The sequence below is a fragment of the Aspergillus bombycis genome (assembly GCF_001792695.1).
Source record: "Aspergillus bombycis strain NRRL26010 chromosome Unknown contig00006, whole genome shotgun sequence".
NCBI classification, from domain to species: Eukaryota; Fungi; Ascomycota; class Eurotiomycetes; order Eurotiales; family Aspergillaceae; genus Aspergillus; species Aspergillus bombycis.
In genome coordinates this window covers 99,916-120,825 of record NW_019170008.1, presented here as the reverse complement: position 1 = coordinate 120,825, position 20,910 = coordinate 99,916, and the positions used below count along the sequence as shown (strand labels likewise).

The window sequence follows — 20,910 nt, the reverse complement described above, 5'->3', positions numbered from 1 at the left end:
CAGGGGCACTAGCCCAGAATATGACCGCACAGGATAGCCAGGAACCCAATATATACCACAAACCCACTCCCCCACTAGGGTCATCTTCTCCGGTGGATATAACCCTATCTAACACCGCATTTAATTACGAGAACACGGAAACTATTGGACCGGGATCAGTCGTCCAAGAACACGTCGCTATCTATTTTAAATGCTTCCATCCCCATTGGCCTTTTCTCCATCAGAGTACATTTGATGTGTCGAAAGAACCCTACCTTCTCATCCAGTCAGTGGTTATGGTAGGGCTATGGGTGACTGGTCACCCGGCAAAGCGGGAGGCCGCGATAGAGCTGCATCGTAGACTAAGTGATGCTATCCGAGCACAAGAGGTAAGGGGCTGTTACCCTCGCCTTCCGTCACATATTTGGTTGGGTTGCTAATAGAGCTACTCATTGGTAGGGATCCTGGTCTATGTCCCATTCAGACTTGCAGCGAACCAGTCATACGCCATGGCCCATAGCGACCTATCAGAGTATCCTTCTCCAGATAATCATGGCCGCACTTCTTGCGAAAGAACGGGCATCAGCTGATCTTAGCCTCCGGGTGCAACTTGACGCAGATGACTATTATCTGTTGACTACTCTGGTCCGCAGCTGCCGAGAATTGGGTATGTTTTGCTACCCAAATATGGTAGAACAGCACAGCCCCGCAGCACCCCTAGCGATGATTTGGGTCAATGTTGAAGAGATCAAGCGATTCGGATTCAGCCTTTACAAACTATGTCGAGTGACTAGTCTGGTTGGCTCAACAGAATCGAACGCCGGTATGCGAACTGAACTGTTGACCGTAGCGGATTTGGAATATTGCATGCCTGATAGCGATCAATTTTGGGACGCCCCCGCCGTGATCGATGAAAATGAGCGCCAGCAGATGATTTCACAATCGAACCGGCGGGAGGGCATGGATCCCCATGGGTGGGTCTCATATGCTGCACGGGTGCTATGTGATGCCCAAGTCAAGTTTGAGTGGATATAAGTAGCAACTTGACTCGGTAATTTTATATAGCCAATAATAGAACTTGGCCGATGCCGGCGTTAACCGTCTCTTTGTGGGCAGCTTCAGCAAGAAGAGCTGGTCCGAGTGTATGAAACAGCATTGTTTATCATTCTAATATCTCAGCACCTAATGATAGTATACCGAATAGTTCAAGCAAGCATCGTTCGAACTTCCGGGTATATTTGGATAAATTCTTCATCAGGCTATAGTTGCGTTTCTGGCGCGCACAGAGTCATTGACCGTCTAAAGTTTTATCCTCAAATGTTTTGAATCACAAATAGTAGTCCTTGCTCCTGCAAGGATCCCCTTGGTTTCCATTCAAGCAATATTAATTAACGGGGATAAATTGGCCTGTGAACTCCGTGTTCGCGGTCGCTGTGTTACGTTTTATAAAGATCGTGGTATATATCACTTTACACAAGATTGTACACAGGAAGTGTTCAAAGAACGCACGACTTGTGTAAGATGGCCAGTTTATGCTAAATACAAGCCCGCTGCAAAATTCGCTGTGCACTGCTGAGGCCTATACAAACTCTTCCATAACATCCAGATCTGCTTTGTCAAAAGAGGAACAACTAACCAATCATGTAGACAGAACGTCGCAGACGTTTAGCTCTAGATGAATGGCCAATTACCCCGTCTTACATACAGAAAGTAGCTATCTGGCTGCCTTATCAAAACCTTGTATTATTCTTGACGGTTGTGGGTGGCGTAGTTACAACGCTGCCTGTCGATCAAAAGTAGTGCACCGATACGGTACAGCACCTAATCTAGCCCACCCAGCTCTAGAGTTGATCTACAATACGATGTTACCCAGCTATAAACGTTAAGACCCACTCCCTTGCTGTATCCTATACTGTTGCTGACCGTCAATGTGAGGGTTGATAAACAAATATGGATGAAGAAGGGGCTTCTAGCTGAAGGAACTAGCGCAGCGGCCGCCAGATGCCTCAGGCAATAGATGCTTTCCACGGGATGCATAAGCAGTGCGCTGATCTGTAACCTCCAGCCACCTATATTGCTATTTTGCTTCGCTGCGATCCATGGCTGGAAACATTTACTGTTATGGATTCTGACTGGCATAACCACGTTGAGCTATAAATAGGCACAACGGTAAGATGGCCGAGTGGTTAAGGCGTTGGATTTAAGCCCCAATGACGTGAGTCTCCTGGGTTCGACCCCCAGTCTTACCATTTAAGTTCATTTTTGTTCCTGCCTAAATGGACATAGTTTTTCAGACCGAAAGCAGTATAGGACGTCTTTTCGGCCGGCTTTGTGGTAAATCGAATCGCTGTAGGGAGCATGCCTGAGATCTGGTCTGTCCTTTTCTGTAATGGATTTGAGCAAGTAAGTTAAGGTCTCCTTGATCGGCGGAAACCTGACCGTGGGGCAGACGGCGGACGAGTCCTGTAGAAAGAAAGATTTGTTAGTAACATTACATACCATAAGACGATGATTGGCTATAGACACTGAGACTTACTGAAGCTGGTGCACTTAGGCTCCTATTCTTGGCCGCAGTTGGCTGCAACTGATTGAGGAAGCGTTCCTGAAAAGAGCTTCGTGGTCCTAACTTGGGCTTGGCTCGTGGCATCGATGGCAGTTGAGGGAGAGCTTGTTGCTGCATCTGTCTATTCCATCTGGCTTTCGGACATCCGGGGTCATGGCCTTTCAGTCCGCAATGTATGCAGATAGGGCACCGTGGGCAGTCTCGAATAATATACCCTTGCTGGCGACAGTGTCCTCAAGGGCGCTGTGGGCAGATAGCCTGCACATGGCCCTCCGTGCCGCAGAATGTGCAATGTCATGCATCTGGATGATACATCGTCATCAATCTAAATGTCGCATATCGATATGTTCTTATGGTAAAGTAGGTATTTTTGGTGATATTGCAAGAGAGTAGTTCTTCTGAGTGATGTGTGATGGGAGTGACAACGAGATATCAACAAAACTGGCAAGAGGTTAGATAGAAAAGCTTGACATTAAGGGAAGACATGAGTAAGGCTTGCAGTTGTGTGGCCCGGGGGAAGCCTTGGTTCTGATTTTATAGAGGAGCCTGTGGTGGCCGGGGAACAAGGCCACGGATGGAAAATAGTGAATCAAGTCCACCGGAGACAGTGAAAGAAGCCCACAGGTAGAAGATAGCAGATCACGGCTATAGATAGCAGGCAGCGAATCAAGCACCACTATCTTTGACAACTATTGTTCCAGTGCTTGCAACACTCAGAGCTGTGTCCTGTCTATGTCTAGGCATTGAACTACTCTTATTCTGAATAACTACGCAGTTCATTTAGAGGTGAGGCTGAGACGTACAAAAGGAGACACATGTGTGACGTGTATATGACTCTACCCTTTATGAGCCATACTAAAAGGCAGTTAAATTCTAAATTTGACCATGGTGTTAAAGAGGGGCTTTAGTAACTTACAAGAATCTGTAGTTTAGTAGTGAGACCAAGATTTAGTTTTGAAGCTGGAAAGACCAGCCCTATTTCACTCACAGCTGTCTCTTCCCGTTCACAAGACAGCATCATGCTTCCTTCGCTTTTTAGAGGCTCAACCGATATGTCTCTCTTTAAGAAGTTTATTGACCTAGCATGGCCAATAAAAATATGCCATTATATCATTCCAGAGACTTTCAACAATAGGTAACATCTTTACACCTTGGGCGAGACGTGCACAATGACTTTTCCTCCACTGGAACCCTTCTTCACATACTTCAAGGCCTCGATTGCCTGCTCAAATTCATACGTCGACTCGATAATCGTTGTTATAACCCCATCAGCCAGCCAGCTCGCCAGCTGCTCGTAGTCCTCCTGTACATTCTTGGTAAAGTACGGCACGAACTTTCGCGGCGTGCCACCCAAGAACGTCGGCCAGAATAGGCCCTCGACCATATTCTTGGCAGTATGTAATGATAGGGAGCCTCCGACACTAATATAGTGACCGTCTGGTTTGAGAAACTTGGGCGTCGTAGAGAAAAAGCTTTTTGGCGAGTTATCTACGTTATCCACTACCAGATCGTAGACTTGGCCCTCGGCTTCAAGTTTAGTCACAATGTTGTCGACGCGGTAGTCGATCACTGCGTCGGCGCCCAGTTTCTTGACGAGGTCGATCTTGGCGGTTGAGCAGGAGGTCGTTACGTGGCATCCGAGTGCCTTTGCAATTTGGATGCCGAAGGTCCCCGTTCCTCCAGAGCCGCCGTTGATAAAGATGCGATCCCCGGCTTTAACGTAGGGCTTGATACTTTGGTACGCTGTCATCCCCGCGGTGGGCACCCCAGCAGCGTGATCTAGGTCCACACCCTCGGGTAGCACGGCATACCCATCTCGTGGCAGCACCACATACTCTGACAGTGAGCCGTGCGCTTCAAAAGGTTCGAGACGGCCGAGGATGTTGTCGCCGGCCATGGCGTCCGTTGATCCCTCGGCCACGGCCACGACAGTGCCGCTGAGGTCCATGCCCGCCACCTTGGGGAACTTAGCGGCGGCTCGGGAGATAAATCCCATCTCCATGACTTTGTAATCTGCCGGGTTGAGACAGGCACTGACGACGCGGACGAGGATCTCCCCTTTCTTGAGGACTGCACTGGGGCGTGGGGCGTTGTGGACGAGCTTAAGCTTCTCCTCAATGGGACCAGGAGCGGCCTGCTGCCACGCCTTCATATTTTCTGTCATCGTGGTTTATTTGTTAATGGTGGCGGCGTGGCGCTAAGATGCAATATAGGTGAGCTAAGAAGTAGCCGACCGAAGTAGACCTCGGGCCTTAGTGAACCTGTGCGGTTGCCTCAGAATTCAAGGGCAAGGTTGTCCTTATTGTGACTGCTACAAGAACCGAAATGTGCAAGGGGTTCCAAAATATCAATCACCACGAAATTCTGCTATAGAGGTAGGCGGTCTGACGGTTATATACTTATAACTTTTAACTTATAACGTCATTATCCCAGCCCGTCATTCGGATAGACTTTTCCGGAAGACGGCCCCGTCTCTTCTCCGTACGGATCTACGGACCAACTGGGATCCGAGCCCTAATCCACTGGGGTAGTCTTGTTAACTCTATCCTGTGTTATAGAGCCCACTACGGCCATTTATCTTAATGTAGTTCGAATGTTTGAAATAGTATTATAGCTTTAGCTTCTTAATCTTTCTGCTGTTGACCAGAATATGCATGCAAGGTTACAGACATTCCCCGTAAGCGCCCGGTGTGCCCCCTTTCTTCTGGGAGGCTGGGGATCTGGCCATGCGTGAAGTACAGTACTCTTGAGACCTGTCCAAATTTAAAGCGATATATGCCTCCAGTTCTCAAAGAATGAGGATCAAGAAAGAGGGGCAGCACTTGAACCTCAGTCAGCCGCAGCACCGCAATCAGTATAAGAAATTGTGAAAATAAAATGCACAAACAACTAAAACTGAAACTTGATTGCTACAGATTGCCACGATTTGAAATTAACACACTACGCATCTACGAGGTTTAGTAGTAGGACCCGGATGCAGGCCACAGCTTCAGGCTCATGGGTTGGCAGTCCGGTTTCGAGTATAATAGACGGTATCTACATAAGACTTTGGTTCTGTGTACTACTCTGATCTTAACAAATCAAGTGCCACGGAGGCCTGTATTCGGCTCGACGGCAAAAATCTCATCAATCCCTGGATGACTGGGACAAGGCGAGCAAGTGTTCGGCTATGCTCCCTCCTGTTGAGCCTTCGTTCTAGCTCAGACTGCTCACAATCTTCCAGTTAAATTAGCAAACCTGACTGTATCGTGTCCATATTATGGCCATTCACTCACTCTCTCTCGGTTCCAACTTATGCTTAGAGTTCAATCGCATGCGTTTCCACATTTGCTGCCAGTCCTTTGGCAACTCCTCCACAAAGCCAATCATCTGTGCAACCAGGACATCATCTTCGCCTAGGTATTGGAATGGATATGTGCCAAATATAAACGCATAAATCTTCATTGCAAACCTTAGCATCAACCCTTCTACAGACAGGACATGGCGACTTACCATACAGCCTGCACGCCATAAGTCGACCCGGTGGTCAAAGCATTGCAGAAAAATTGTCTCGGGTACTCGCAATGGCCCTGGCTGAGCAAGTGCTCTAGGTTCGTCTCCTTGAAGGAATGCCTCTCCAAAGTCAAGAATCCGGAGGTCTTCATCATCTTCATCTATCCACTCGTCCCATTCTGTGGCTTTTACTATATGTTTCGGTAGGCCTTTGTCTAGCGCCTTGCCATCAAGGCGAACCAAGTCTTCTGACTCTGGCAAACCAAGGACTTCGAAGAGCTCATCTTTCGTCACATTCGAGAGGTGACCACAGCTGAAAGCGACGTTTCCACCGCTTATATCTGTCACTGTGTAAGTGCCATGACGTGGAGACAAGAATGAGCTATCACAAGGTATGGAAAGATAAATAAGGCCGTGTCTCACCTCCATGACCCATGCCAGCATCATGGATGAATCTGATGGCTTCTAGAAGCTGTTCTGACATCCGAAGGATAGTCTCCGACTCAAGGGTATCTCCAGAGCTGTAGTAATCGCGAAGAACCCTATCAACAGAGGGACCAAGCAACTCAAATACAAGACACTGGTGCGTTCCGTTGGGTCCCTGATGAGTGAAAGAGTCGAGTAACGGAACAATATATTTCGAGGGTAGCCTTCCCTGCGAACGCTTTTCCAGTAGTTGTAAATTGTGAAGTTCTTGGGATCCCTGGGAGGTATCTGCTTTCAGAACTTTTAGCGAAACCCACCGGTTTTTCCTGTTGTACGTTAGTAAAAGTCATATAAACGATCATTCGCAACTAACTCTTTGTCATTGGCAAGCCACACGGTGGAAAACCCTCCCCAACCTAATTTATGGTGTATTTCGTAGCGACCGTTCTTGAAGGTGTCGCCAAGGCAGACTGGATGGTACCCACCAGGCCGATACCTTGATAGCTGCTCCTGTGTATAGAGGAGATTACTTTGCCGGTAAATGGATAAGTCTTCCATGACCACGATTTGGGGGGGCAATGATGCAAAGAAGCGAAAGGATTGAATCCAGGGTTTGACTACGGACTTGACTGCAGTTTTAGTGATTGACCATGATACCAAAATCAAGCGCCTGCCAAGACGTGCTTATCTAACCAGTTTCAAAAAGCATATCATCCTAGACCTATCATTGAACACCCGCGCTCTATGCTATATAGCCTTGAACCAAAAAGTTTGGCAAATTGGCCTCGCTTTGCTAACTAGTGTGGTCACAGAAATGGTCTGCACCCGAAAGCCAGTACGTATGATCGCAGCCCAATTGCCCATGTGAGTATTCGTCTATCGAATCCGTCGCTACGAAGTCAGCGGATGTGGTATGTCCTCCACTGGAGCGAGGGCTCGATCATCCTTCCACGGCCAGACAACGAGGAATCAAATCGACGCAGAAGGGATAGGAGGAAAGAAAAGAAGCAAAGGAGGCAGGAGAGAGATAAGAATAAGAAACAAAAAGATGACCCCACTAGTGGAGACGGCGGTGCTGCTAATATCGACACACGTGGAGCAGACGTTCAAAGCAGAGGTTAGGGTATTGGAGACACCCTGCCGTTCCTACGTTATGCAGGGGAATCAGTTGCGAACATCAGACGAACAGAGCTAATGAGGGACTCTTCGTTGTATTGCATTTGATTATATGTTTGAAATCTGATATTGAAGTAATCGTTTTGCTTTCTTTCGTTAATCTCAGTCTATGATTGCAATACACTATGCTCAACCCTTCCACCTCTTGTTCGAAGCCAGACAACACACACACACAAAAAAAGAAAAAGAGGAAAGAAGGAAAAAGAAAAAGAAAAGAAAAGATGGGGGGCGGACATGCTCTGGGTATCATGGTGAAGGAGCTGACCAATCGAGATTCTCATAAAGGTGTCCTGAATAACCGCGCGCGAGCCATAAGCTGGGAGATACCGTTAACAACTCAACCCTATAGAAGGCATACATGGCTATGACTCCACCCCCCTTGGATAATCAGACAGGTGCATCATCATGTTTCCTCTGTGGCCTTTTATGAAGGTCGCTTGTACATGTCCATTCATAGAAAAGCACGCAACGGTTTTGGAGATATTATGAATGAAAGGTATGGCCTCTGCAGCTGGGCGCCAACCTTTGGCCGGCTGTCGATGGCAAGTAAATGGTAAATATTGTGAAGGAATGTTCACCCGTACATGATGTGGCGGTAGTTCGAGGCCCTTTGAAAGATATTTCTGTTCTGTTGGTCTCGTTAGGTGGCGCCTTGCCAGATTGTGCTCCGCCATCCATTGAAAATTCGATCCTAACATAACTAATCTATAAACAAGTAGCTGCAAGCGTCATTAAAAACAGCACATAACAATACTAGTATCATTAGTATGATGGGCTAGGTCGATGGCTTACACAAATATATACTCATAAAATTCTTACTAGTTGATACCTAATCCATATTTACCTGAATTTCTCTATCCATTAACCGGAATAACAAAACTCAAAACTACCGCACAGATGAGAACGTGCGTAGGATAACCCCGTACCACAGTTGGTCCTTTATTTCCTTGCGGGGGCGGAGGACCTACCTGCTTAGGGTCAGTCTCCGCAGTAACCCGAAGCGGATGGAGCACCCAAACAGGTAATCCTAGTATACCAACCATCGATTGACAGCGCGTAACTCATAAATAGCACGACACTGGATTGATGAATCTACCCAAGTATTTTGTATCAAACCTGGTGAGTCTCGTAGGCTGTCTGATAAATTTTGAATCGAGTGGTAACCAATTGCCGACACATTCTTAGTCCAGTCAGGAGCGATTTCCGGGTCAAAGGGTGGAAGTTCATCATTTAGCGTGTTACGGTAGATGTTCTTGGTTCTATCACGCCGCAGTCCCAAGCCCAACCGCCAGTTGAATGCATCGGCAAGTTCTTCTGCAATCGAGGCAAGAATGGCGTACCGAATAAGATCACGATCACCAGGGTCTGGTATGCAGCAGACTGCCCATGACTGCCGCACCTGGCCCCAGAAGTATTCTACTTCCGAGGATATAGCCGGATATTGGCGCGCAGTCATTGCTTCATATATTCGGTAAAGGGACCAAAGAGGAGTGTCTCTTGCGCGCCAGATCGGGGTAGAGCGCAGGTTGATCAACTCCGCAGGGGGTTGTCGAGATTCAAAAAGGGAAGTATCAATGAGAATGCCGTTGGAAGGAACCGGATCCGGAAGGCAAAAGTGCCATGCTGGCAGTGGAAGAAACAGGCGAAGTAGAGCTAGGAAGGGATATATCTGTATTGGTGGCGAAGACGGATGAGACTGCCCCGTAGACCGAGCGGTGACTCGTACAGGTAAATAAATCGAAGGAGGCGCATCCACAAACTGAGTCGGGGTCGTGGGCGACCATTTGATACCATACTGAGAGTAATCCTGACCTGAACACTTAGAGGCAGTACTATACAGGATTAACGGCTGGCCTTTGGAGCAAACTATTCTAATTTCCACCATGGCATTGCACGCTTGTTACTACGGTGGTCAGCTCATGCCACTGGTGCTACAGGCTCAGCCTCGAATCAATGGCCAGCTGGTTATCTGTTTTGCATCGTATCTACCCAGGACCTCCAATATTTAAGGACCAAATCAAGCTTCCGGACAACCTTGAATCGAAGATGTTTCAGTCTATCAACCAATTAGACCTGTCCATCAGGTGCCACTATCCTTCTTGACCAAGGATGACCAGGGTCTCGAAAGATTCCCACTTTCACTACTAGATAGGCGGACCCTGGCCTCTGTATTCAAACGTACGGCATTTATATCAGTTCAGCATGCGGAGATTTGGAGTACTGTGTATGTACATATCCGCTATCCTAGTCTTGAAAGAACAGGCTCTGCCGTGCTTACTGGGGAATTGCTCCGTGTGAAGGAGAATTATGAGGGAGTGCCAACGGGAACCCTAACTCGGGATTTTAATGCATGGACATACGGAACTTAGACCTTCCATAAAAGCCTTGTAGACCCTCAATCTAAATCCATAAAAGTCGAATACATAGTCATAGGAATTTAACATGAAGCTGCGTGGAGCTTCAATGCAAAGCTCATAGAAATTCAATACCATGTCGTAAGAATTCAACATAAAAGTCCATAGAGCTTCAATGCAAATCCATAGAATTTGATTACATAGTCATACGACTTTAACACAAAAGTGGGTGGAACTTGAATACAGAGTTGAGAGAAATTGAATATAAGGCAGCCTATAAAGCCCCTCCCACATCCCCTTGAGTCGAGCCAGGAGCCATCGCACCATCGCACCGATTTCATAATCTCATGATATTTGGCGTCTCTGTTCTTCTTTTCCTGGATCAACATTCTAACCATAACACGTACAGACCATATACTGGTACTGTGCGCTTTCCCTCCTCGTTTCCTGGCGAAACACCCTTGTTCTTCTGCGGGGGTCGCCCTATACAGACGGTAGCCCTTGCTCTTCAGTAGCATTTCTGTAACGAAATATGCATGCTGCATGGTTTTATGCTTTGTGTGACTATATCTAATGTCAACAGAGCATAATCCCTAATATCTGATCTACGGATCAATGCTATTGCACCGGGTGTTGTACTTTGGCCTGACGACACCCAAGAACAAGATGATGTCTCACAAAACAAAGTCATGGCTCGCACCCCCTTGAGAGGGACCCCCCGTTCCTGAGGATATTGCAAAAGCAGCCGTATCTTTCATTGAACAAGCGCCTTATATGATAGGCCATGTATCAGCCTTAGATGGGGGCCGTTCTTTACTCTAATGGCGAAGCTCTCCGTTTCCTCAGTTTAAAACGAAGACTTCCTCCCATCATCATCAGTCCTATACCGAGAATATGTCACTCACATGTGTTTCAGGACATAGTGGGAGTTACGGCTTCGCTATCGTTTGTGTATGGCTTCACACTCCATTTGGGGGGCCAATAATAGGGCCACCAATGTTTTGAAAAACAGGGGGAAAATGGTCATTATTAGCACCGGTGCACTGAATATCCAAACTCTTTACTGATTTCGTTGATATTATAAACAGATGTACCTACCAAATGTTTCGACCCATGCCTACCGATTCATATCACTAGATTATTCCCATGTCGTCCAGTGATCCGCTTGAGAGAACCTCTTTTAAAAGTCACCGATGAGTAGAGAGCCTTAGCTAAGAGCGTGAAATTTAAACATAGTCCGGTCGAGGCCATTACCTACAGGACCTCATCTGGACTACCCTTAACTGGGATGTTCATGACCGGATATTAGATTGGTTTATGGTCGGATTTAGAAGTCGTCTATTTGGACAGATATTGGGAAGCTGCTTGTCTATCCAGGTCAGCTGTATTAATCTCTTGGACATTTGTAGTCTATCTGCTACTCGGTGGTCAGCCAATAGTCATTGTTGACGCTGTGTAATTAGGCCTGGCGCCGTTGTTCTTCCTAAACGATTTCTTCCTACAGTCATGTTGATAGATTCAAGCAACTCAAGCAACAGAATAGGAATTCAACCACTTCATCTGCTTCAGATACTCGCCGAACCTGCTGGATTCCTGAAGGTGTCGTTGGTCCAGAGCCATTCTGCGGCCATTGCATTGTCAGCTAAAAGAGGATTGGAAAATAGTATCCCTAAATGGCTCCGGAATGCCTCCTTTGGACAAGCTTAGAAGTGGACTAGGAAGGGTTCTACAGTCTTAACTATTGTAGTCCACTTGTTTGCGGGCTAGTATGGCCTGATAGGGCTCTCCTTTACCCCATCGGGCTCCAATAGCACCAGTTATGTTCAGTGAGTTGTCGCGAGCGATCGTGTAACACATTGGGTCACACTTCTCCAGCCAATCAGGTCCTCCCATATTTCGCACGCTTTGGAGAACAACATGCAAACCTTCCTCCTGGCTACTAGTCAAGCAAACACTAGTCTCGCACCACCAACATTCTAATCGTGGCCACCAATATGAATTCAATATGAAAGGGAGGAGGTCGATATGCGGGCAGAGGTATAACCGTTCGGTAGAATATGGCTGGGTGGTGCAGTTAGGGATCACATGTGGCCTTGGTTCGTAGCTGCTCATACGCACATGATACCATGTCTGAGCTTCTAGCCGCTTGTTCTCGTTGAAAGTGACCGTTAGGGCAAGGTCAGCGGATACTCCCGGGATATTTGGTATTGAACATCCATGTACAAGAGATGGCTGTCCATCTATGAGCATCCGTTGGAAAGCATCACGGATGGGCTGGGAGAGTGTCTCGGTAAGTCCTGTGTGCAACCACCGTTCTAACCGGATTCGGTCGAAAATGGTTAAAGAGAGGCAAGGACACAGATCTATAGCTTTCGCCTCAAGTATGCACTTCCGGCTTAATGGTCGGTGGGGTTGGCTGCCTGGCCAGAACACTGCACGTGGCTGTAACTTTAAGCATTCCGCACAGTAAGCCCAGTAGTCATCTTCGAGCTGAAGCAAAAGTTGAGTCCTTGGAGAAATCGATAGGGGCTCTAATAGATCCTTGGACAGCCTGAATGTTTTACAGGCCAACAGACTGGACCACGCTAACCCTTCATCTTGAAGGGTGGAGCTAAAGAGTCTGTAGAACGGCTTGCAGCTGAGTGCGAGACAGACTTGCGACGGGAGCGGCAGCAGTGGGAAGATTTCGAAGATGATGTCGAGGGGGAGATTGAGAAGCGGTGGGATAAATACGTCCTGTGAATCCTGTTGTGGGGGGCTAATTATGTCTTGTACATCCTGATGCGCTGGTGGATGGCTCGACTTTGACTTTTCTCCAAGCAATCGAAGGAAACCCCGTATCTTTCGAGCGAGGAAAGGGCCCATTGTATTGATACCATTCCTGGGTTTCGAGTGTATTAAACAGCCAGGATGAGAGTAGAGAGAACTCTGACAGGCTCGTAATGATCGACCTACGAAGTACGTCAGGATAAGGAACGAAACGCCGTCAGAGGTTGGAAATATTGGCATCATACGTGCCGTCATTGTGAAGTCATCCACACAGATGTATAGACTTAAGGCCTTCACTAAACAGTCTGCACGAATGAAGCGGTCTAGTCAGTCGAACCTCCTATCCTATCAGTCCCGTGTAGAGTAGGGAGCTCCAGAAGGTTTTTGGAACTGTCTTTTGGCTCTCACTATGTATGTACGAAGAGTATAGATTGCTCCGTGGTTTCAGATCCTTTTGTTAGAAGTACGTTTGTAATGTGTGATATGTCTCGGTATTCAACCTTTTCAATGTACACTGGCTTCTAACCGGACCGCCAGTAAACAACACAACTCTCAACGAACCTATATAAATAAATATCTCCGAGACTTTGAGACTCGTATACTACCCTTACCCTCCCGAAATGCAGGGCTTCAGTAAGTTCATAACCCCCTCAGAATCTCAGATAAAGTCACTCTGAGCAAACAGAAAGGCAATATTCAGACAAGACACATCCTGTGCGGTGGGTGGATTGAGATTCGGACGGATCCAAAATTGAAACTCCGAGGAATACGGCATATATCCAATTTAACCGCTCTAGATGACTTTTATCAAGGGCTTCGACATGACAGCCATAGCTGGTACTGTGCCAAAGAGTATCCCGGTACCTCTTTTCGTCAGTGGTGGTACTGTCGCGCATGGGTGTCCTTGAACATCGAGACTTGTATCATACTCGAGCCCGGCCAAGTGCGGTCTGTTGGTGCTCAAATATGTGGGTATATTATATCGTGCAGGTAGGGGGGTTCTTGAAGCCCCTGAGAAATGCCAGGGCAAGTATACTGTGTGGTAGACAGTTGTGTGAGAATCCAAGACGGACGTCACCATGCTTGAGCGCTTCGCTTTTCTTCGCTACGGCAGGTGTCAGAGGTCGGCGGTACGAGCGGTCCAATAACCGACAACAAGACAGTCAATCGGGCTCAAGGGTGGCTAGGGTCACAAATGATTCTCTCTTCAACCACCAGCTGGGCGCACCGTGACCTCCAGATCCATAAGGATGGCACGTACTCTAGCTTAAAAGGCAGAGATTCAGCGTACTATGTACATTGGGCTACCACAAACCTGATTTCTCTCCGACGATCCACTAGCGTTACTTTTGTCTTTTAAAACGACGACTTTCTCCGATCACCATCAGTCCTGTATGAAGAATACGTAAACTACATCTACTTCAGGCAACCCCACCCTTGATCAGATTACATGGCACCAAGATTCTCGCGAGATGCAGGGTAGGTGCGGAGTCGAGGATGATACTGGACAGAAGAACTTGGATAGTGCACTGTTCACTGAACCCAAAGACCCAATGGACAGTGTGCATAGTGTACTATTCCAAAGCTAACCACCTACCAATCCAGTTCACAACCTTCAACACAAAGAATTACTAAAAAAAACACAGGCAAGGCATCAGGCAATGAAATTCATTGTCTGTATGACAAACTGGCGTAGGCACGGAGTACATAACACAAGTACCCGCCACACCCGCCCATATGCCACGCCCGGTATCCACTTCACTATTTATCTGCACCATGTTTGTCTACCCGATCTGCTAACCAGGTACTACCGAGCGTGTCCAAAATCATCGTGGTAGGGAGGAAACCGTGAACTCGTCTTAGCTTCACCGGAAGGTTACTAGTCATCAGCACTACGTAGAAGTGCGAGTTCGTTGCTGATGGGCCCTCCCCCGGTCAGTGTGGCCCCACCAACCAGGATCACTGGGCAGAGTGGATGTCGTTTGCTTCTTAGTCCCACCTCATCAGCCGAGCTGACTTCCTCTAGGGGCGATCTCCAGGACCCCGAAGAATCCCTTCGATGTCAGAGAGGAAGTCGTTGAGCACCCTGAGATTGCGCTCTTCCTCGAGGGTGGAGGCTGCCTCCCGTGCCCCGACCTCGTTCTCCCTTTCTGCAACGAGGGCCTCCCGCGCGTCCAAGCTGGTCTCCCTCGCTTTCACGCTGGCACTCCATTTGTTCAAGCGGATTTCCCGCTCGTCCAAACGGATTTCCCACGCGTCCACGAGGGCGACCCGCTCTTTCGCTTGGGTGCCCTGTGCTTCCAGGGAGGAACAGAGGTCACGGGCATTGGTCAGCAGTGGCTCCAAGTCCTCGAGGAGGCGAATCATCTGGGTGCCCTGCTCGGCCGCTGATTCAGGATTGACTTTGGCCTTATCCTTGGGCCAGAGGACAGGGACCATGTGCTTGAGCCAATCCTTAGCGGGACTGAGTCCCCCCAAAAGATCGGAGGTGGCAAACGACACCCACCATCGAACGTTAGCCCAGTCCACCATAGTAGATATGAGGGAGTGGGGAAGAAGTGTTTAAAAAGAAAATTAGTTGCTTAGCTTTGGTTGCTGTTTAGACGCTGTTGCGTAAGGATCCCATTAGGATGGAGAGAGAAGAGAGAAAGGCGACTCGGAGACTGAAGTTGGGACATAATAAGAAAGACTCATTCTCCTTCAACGAGGAAGGAACGGTCATCATAATAGAGACTTGACACAGCAGGTACGTTGAGGTACTGAAAACCGTCGACAAGGCAGGAGCGAGTGTGCTCTGGCCGCTACAAGCTTAGGCTATCTTCGAGAGCTTTGAGTATCTGTTTCAGGAGTAAAACATAGATATCAATGTCCTGATTTGAGTCGTATTGAAGTACGTTCATTGTAGTAAGCGCCTGAACAGCCATTCCTTGCTATTCTATCGTCTACACCGTGCACCTTTCCAAAAAGCAGGTAGCTCACATAGATATCAACGGGGAGGTGTCCGCCCATATAGAAATACAGACCTTGGACAAAAACACTCTTACAGGACTAGTAATTAAGATGGATGAAGAAGCTTTCGGATAGGTGCCATGGCGCCATGGAATATAAAGTGCGCAGATGGGATCATAAAGCCTAGTCATAGCGACCTTTTGGTCCCGGTGGGGAACGTGCTTGCCCGAACACGCATTCATACAGTAGGCACGAATTTTCATGTATTATCTAGTAAATGCATTATTATCTTACGGTATTGGAACTGGTACTCAATATACGTTAGGAAAGGGGACTTTCAGGATTTTGGTGGGTATACAGTATTGATTCGAGCCGGTGAAGCAATCAACACAGAAGGGTTAACAAGTTATTCTACCCACAGGTATTAACTAGAGTATCTTCGTTACATCCTAGTACATATGACCTTGAAACAAAGCATCCATTGGCAGGCTTTTTCCCAGACATGTCGTTCATTCATAGATGAGCATGCATGGTTGAAAGCGGAACGGATCAATGCAGCAAAGCATGATTCCCTACTCTGGCTTGGTTATTTTTATACAATAGCAAATGTCCCAAAACAGCTGGTTATCAACTATGTACAAGCATAAGATAATCATTCGCTATCTATTTCAATTATTATGTAAACTCGTAAACAGAGTGTTAAGGAGGAGTCCCCGACATGATTGATATAGTACTAACTGTTCTGCATCAACGACCAATAAGCATCCGGCTTGGCATTAAAGCCCTAACAGAAGGGCGGTGCACAAGTGCGGGACTATAATTTCCATATAAATCTTAGGTACTAGTAGTAGACTAAGGTGAGGCTGAGCATTGCGGTAGCCTAACTATCGAGGCTTAACTAAAGAATGCTCATTGGCCAGTGCGACTAGAATGTAAGCAGAGCACTTACCTGAAATTCGACATTGCCGTTTCTTCACCATAATCCTACTTGCCATCATACAGTCACATCATGTCGCATAAATCACCGCCCCTCTTCCTGCAATTACCGCCTGAACTACGGTTCGAAGTCTACCGGCACTTGTTTGGCATCGCCCCAGATACTCGACTGCGCGTCGGCGAGGCATGCCTGGACAGCGACTTGCCACACAGTACCGAGACCTCGATCCGTCTGTCGAAGGCATTCGAGGTCTACGTACACATACCCTCGACTCCAAATGCGAGCGACTACGCAGAAATGGATGTTAAACACTTCTCAGCAAAGGAGCAATCCAAACAACGTATATACCGCGAACACCGCCATCTATTCCTCGCCATTCTAGCGACTTGCAAGACAATATACGAGGAAGCAATGCCGTTTTTCTACTCGTCAGCATTCTTCGCAGTATCAGGAAATATCGCAAAGGCTACCAACTGGTTATATGACATCGGCTCCCGGAGAAGCAGGCATATCCGGAGACTCAGCTTTCACTTCCGCAGCAAAGCTTTGTCGGAATGTTTCTCGAACCAGAATAATATGCAAATCCTCGCTGAGCAACTGGCATATATGGATCGGTTTGATGTTGTGGAATTGCTGATCACAGACACACGGCTGGAGGAAGAGCTGTTGAGTTTTGCTGAAGCAGAGAGTCAGGGTATCCGACAGTATGCTGTGTCTCGAAGGCCGTGTGAGCCATTGGTACTATATGGTATCGAGCAATTGGAGGCAGTGCCGAGGTTGGGGTGTGTGCGGATTGTGGGCCGTCTTGATAAGTTATTGCTATACGCAGAGGATAAGGAATATTTACAGGCCATTGCAGAAGGGAGGAAGCCGGCTGGGCTTGGAAAGGAAGATTGTCATCGACCAGCGGTAGAGCTTGTGCAGTTATAGGGGGAAGCTAGATCTGTAGAACACCGTATTGCAACCCTTCCTGGGACTTCCGACCCTGGTGTAAGTAGGGAGAAAGAGATGCAGAAGGAGTGGAATAAATCAGATGGACACAAACCTCTCCAGTCTTGACATATCATTCACAAAATCACAAAACGCTTTCATGTTTGTAAACATTCATCACACTTGATAAAGATCTTCAGCAGACTGGGAGATGGGACTACCAAATCGATGAAGTCATATCTGGAAGGAAGAATGGTTGTTGAATGGTAAATATTTTATAATGCAACATGAACAGAACAACTCCGGTTTCGATAGTCACTAGCCACCAGTAATGTTGGTTTCGACGGATTTGCCTCAAGTTTGGTAATGATAGCCTAGTGACGGCCACTACACAGAGGATTCTGTTGAAGCTGCCTAAATAGGTCTAGCGCTGTTGTTCCTGGGGCCATTTCCTCTTCCACAATCATGTTGACAGTCGCCACATCCTGACGCGCGCGGTCAAGATTGATCGACATTCTACAAAGAAGTCTTAGCAAGGGTAAGCTCTTCTGTTGCTCTTACTAATAGCACTTTCGACTCTTTTGCTAACATCATTTGCGAGTCATTAGGGCGTGTGTCAAATGGACCATCAGAGCGAAGCTGACTCAGCTCGTGACTACAGGGAGCTATCGCACGTCCCCATTTCAAGTACTGCGTAGTAGTCGTATCGCCAGCATTGCCAAGAGAACTAGCAGTATTCTCATCGATATGCGTTCTTGGTTTCTGTCGCCTTTGCCCCATGCTATGGTGCCATCGATTCCACTCAGGGCAAGCGGGAGACTTGACGATAGGGTGACAGTGACGGCCTTGTCGGTATCCAAGCCCTTGGCATGGGCCCAAGGCCCGGCATTCTTTGATATAATAGATTTGCCAAGCAGCTTGGCCCTATGCCGAGCATCACCTATGACCCGTTTGGTAGGCACCAAGCTCAAATGAAAAGAATCTTCCGCCCTCTTGCCGTTATTTCATTGCCACACAAAATGCGACAACGCCCGGGAGGGCCAGGGGCATGTCCCCTCCCAGATATTCATAAACGCGCGCAATCTTAACATGATACACATGTGAGCATCAGGATTGAAACTGAATCTACAATCTGCTGCACCAACTGCGGCGACCATGGTTCTTGTGCCGTACCTGAAAAAGATCGCGGGATGGCTGGCACCGCCGCCCCCCAAGTCAGAAGATGGGCGCGATCAATGGCCCTCACGCGCAGCCTTTCTCCTAGCAGCTATGGGTGGTTGCGCAGGACAGGGAAACCTGTTACGGTACCCGTCAGTCGTCTATAACAACTATGGCTTGCAGTGGTTCATTCCGTACTTGTTAGCCGTGTTTCTCATCGCCATCCCTGCCCTCATTCTCGAAATCTCTATCGGTCAGGCCTACCGCGGAGGTAGCGTGATCGCTTTCAATAATATCAACCGACGGCTCAAGGGCGTCGGATTGGGCCCTATCCTGGTCAGCTTTATTGTCACGCAGTACTTCACTGTCAACCTAGCCTGGATTATGAACTATTTTCGCAATTCGTTCTACAGCCCCTTGCCATGGGAGAATCGCATCGAAGAGTTCTATATGGGAGATGTCATTCATAATGTCGATCCGGTGGAGGGCAGCTTGAGTGAAGGAAATAAGAACGTGGTCGCGTTTACCCAATATCCCGGGGTTGCCGTGATCGGAGAGACAGTGGGCTGGAGTGCTTTCATTTGGTTCCTGATTTGGGTATCGATCTTTCGCGGCGTGGGCCTAACGGGGCGCGTGGTCTACTGGACGATGGGTTTGCCAATTGTCACCACCATTATTTTCGTGGGTCGGTCGCTCAGCCTAGAGAACGCCAGCGAAGGTGTGCGCTTGCTCTGGGCGACTTGGCGAAGCTCACAGTTAGCCTCCGGAACAGTTTGGCAGACGGCTGTGGGCCAAGTCTTCTTCTCCACGGGCATTGGGTTCGGCTATTTCACCTCCTATGCCTCGTACAATGCGAAACACTCTAATGCGGTAATGGATGCCATCCTCATCTGTGGCAGCAATGTATTATTCGAAAACTTTGCGGCGTTCGCGGTCTTTGGCGTCGTGGGCTACCTGCGTCGTTGGCCCCAGGAGGGTGAACGGCTGGGTGCCTTCGTGGTCGGCTTTTTGACATTGCCTGAAGCCGTCCTTCACATGCCCGGGTCAAACTTCTGGGCACTTCTGCTTTTCTTTACTCTTGTGGTGCTCGGATTCAGTTCGGCCTTTGTGATGCTGGACGCGGTCACGACCCTCGCTGTCGATTCAGGGCTCAAGGTTTCGCGTCCGATCATTGTAACGACGCTGACTCTGATCTCCTTCCTGTTGTGTCTTCCCTATTGCACCGAGTTTGGGTTCTACCTGCTGGACGGTATCGACCGCTGGGTCAACAATATCGCCTTGATATTTGTGGTGTGGTCCGAGCTGGTCGGCGCCACCACGGTCTACCGTTGGACAGACGTGGTAGGCCAAACAGGGCTACCGGCATTTGTTGTATATAACTTTGGCTATTTCGGTGGACAGATTGTCGGTATCACGGTTGCTCACGGGGCTAACAATCCATCCGCTGGGGCAGGCGCAGGCTTTGGCTTGTACATTGTCTGTGTTGCTGTCGCAGTGGGTATTGCGACGACTCCGCAGGCTGAGGCTGCCAGCTTCTGGAATCGAAACGCAGTCCTCCGTCGGTTCTGGTTTTTAGTATTCTATTCGGTAAGCTAGCACGAGACATACCTGCCTTCTGTCAATGCACTCACTCACGTCGCACTTGAACTCTAGGGCAACCAACTACGACGTGACCTCAACCAAATTATCGGCGGCGGCCGAAACTGGAAGATACCTGTCTTCTGGCCAGTACTACTGCGATATATCAGTGCCCCAGTTCTCGCTATTATCTTCAGTTTTGCCTACCCGGAGTTCCACACGTTGCGGTACGATCCCATGATGATCGCAGGTTTTATCCTGGCTCACCTCTGTCTGCTGGCCATGCTCTTGGGTCTTATCCTACCACGCTACTATGATTGCTTCATCCCACCAAGCCGATATGGTGAGAGCACGCAAGGCACTATTCCAAATGAGCCACGGCCGCAAGATCTCGATCCACCAGCCACAGCTTCCTTTCACGGCACGGAGATTAATGCGCTCCCGGCTGGGTCCACTCTTGGAGACATAAATGTACAGTCCTTAGACTTCAAGTCACATACTAACCCTATGGAAACGAAGTTATGAGTATGACATCTTTAATGTGGGTGTAAAAATAGTGGAGTTAATTGCATTTTACTTTGCTAAGTATGTTGTTTGAG

The 20,910-nt window shown here is 48.1% G+C and overlaps 7 protein-coding genes across 7 annotated transcripts; 3 read left to right on the top strand and 4 right to left on the bottom strand.

Annotated features, from left to right (window-relative positions):
- Nucleotides 1–275: 275 nt before the first annotated feature.
- ABOM_001474 (uncharacterized protein) lies at nucleotides 276–1,014 on the top strand (the record flags this gene model as incomplete). Its single annotated transcript, XM_022528604.1, has 2 exons — nucleotides 276–368; nucleotides 439–1,014. The coding sequence occupies 2 exons, from the start codon at nucleotides 276–278 to the stop codon at nucleotides 1,012–1,014; spliced, it is 669 nt and encodes a 222-aa protein (XP_022393577.1).
- Nucleotides 1,015–3,686: 2,672 nt separating this feature from the next.
- Nucleotides 3,687–4,706, bottom strand: ABOM_001473 (NAD(P)-dependent alcohol dehydrogenase; the record flags this gene model as incomplete). Its single annotated transcript, XM_022528603.1, has 1 exon — nucleotides 3,687–4,706. The coding sequence occupies one exon, from the start codon at nucleotides 4,704–4,706 to the stop codon at nucleotides 3,687–3,689; it is 1,020 nt and encodes a 339-aa protein (XP_022393575.1).
- A 1,103-nt stretch (nucleotides 4,707–5,809) lies between these two features.
- ABOM_001472 (uncharacterized protein) lies at nucleotides 5,810–7,018 on the bottom strand (the record flags this gene model as incomplete). Its single annotated transcript, XM_022528602.1, has 4 exons — nucleotides 5,810–5,980; nucleotides 6,035–6,375; nucleotides 6,458–6,786; nucleotides 6,834–7,018. The coding sequence occupies 4 exons, from the start codon at nucleotides 7,016–7,018 to the stop codon at nucleotides 5,810–5,812; spliced, it is 1,026 nt and encodes a 341-aa protein (XP_022393643.1).
- Nucleotides 7,019–8,522: 1,504 nt separating this feature from the next.
- Nucleotides 8,523–9,521, bottom strand: ABOM_001471 (uncharacterized protein; the record flags this gene model as incomplete). Its single annotated transcript, XM_022528601.1, has 2 exons — nucleotides 8,523–8,600; nucleotides 8,673–9,521. 2 exons carry the CDS (start codon nucleotides 9,519–9,521, stop codon nucleotides 8,523–8,525), a joined length of 927 nt encoding a protein of 308 aa, XP_022393641.1.
- Nucleotides 9,522–14,781: 5,260 nt separating this feature from the next.
- ABOM_001470 (uncharacterized protein) lies at nucleotides 14,782–15,291 on the bottom strand (the record flags this gene model as incomplete). Its single annotated transcript, XM_022528600.1, has 1 exon — nucleotides 14,782–15,291. One exon carries the CDS (start codon nucleotides 15,289–15,291, stop codon nucleotides 14,782–14,784), a length of 510 nt encoding a protein of 169 aa, XP_022393642.1.
- Nucleotides 15,292–16,717: 1,426 nt separating this feature from the next.
- ABOM_001469 (uncharacterized protein) lies at nucleotides 16,718–17,575 on the top strand (the record flags this gene model as incomplete). Its single annotated transcript, XM_022528599.1, has 1 exon — nucleotides 16,718–17,575. The coding sequence occupies one exon, from the start codon at nucleotides 16,718–16,720 to the stop codon at nucleotides 17,573–17,575; it is 858 nt and encodes a 285-aa protein (XP_022393663.1).
- A 1,155-nt stretch (nucleotides 17,576–18,730) lies between these two features.
- Nucleotides 18,731–20,836, top strand: ABOM_001468 (sodium:neurotransmitter symporter family protein; the record flags this gene model as incomplete). Its single annotated transcript, XM_022528598.1, has 2 exons — nucleotides 18,731–20,320; nucleotides 20,387–20,836. 2 exons carry the CDS (start codon nucleotides 18,731–18,733, stop codon nucleotides 20,834–20,836), a joined length of 2,040 nt encoding a protein of 679 aa, XP_022393670.1.
- Between the last annotated feature and the right edge of the window lie 74 nt (nucleotides 20,837–20,910).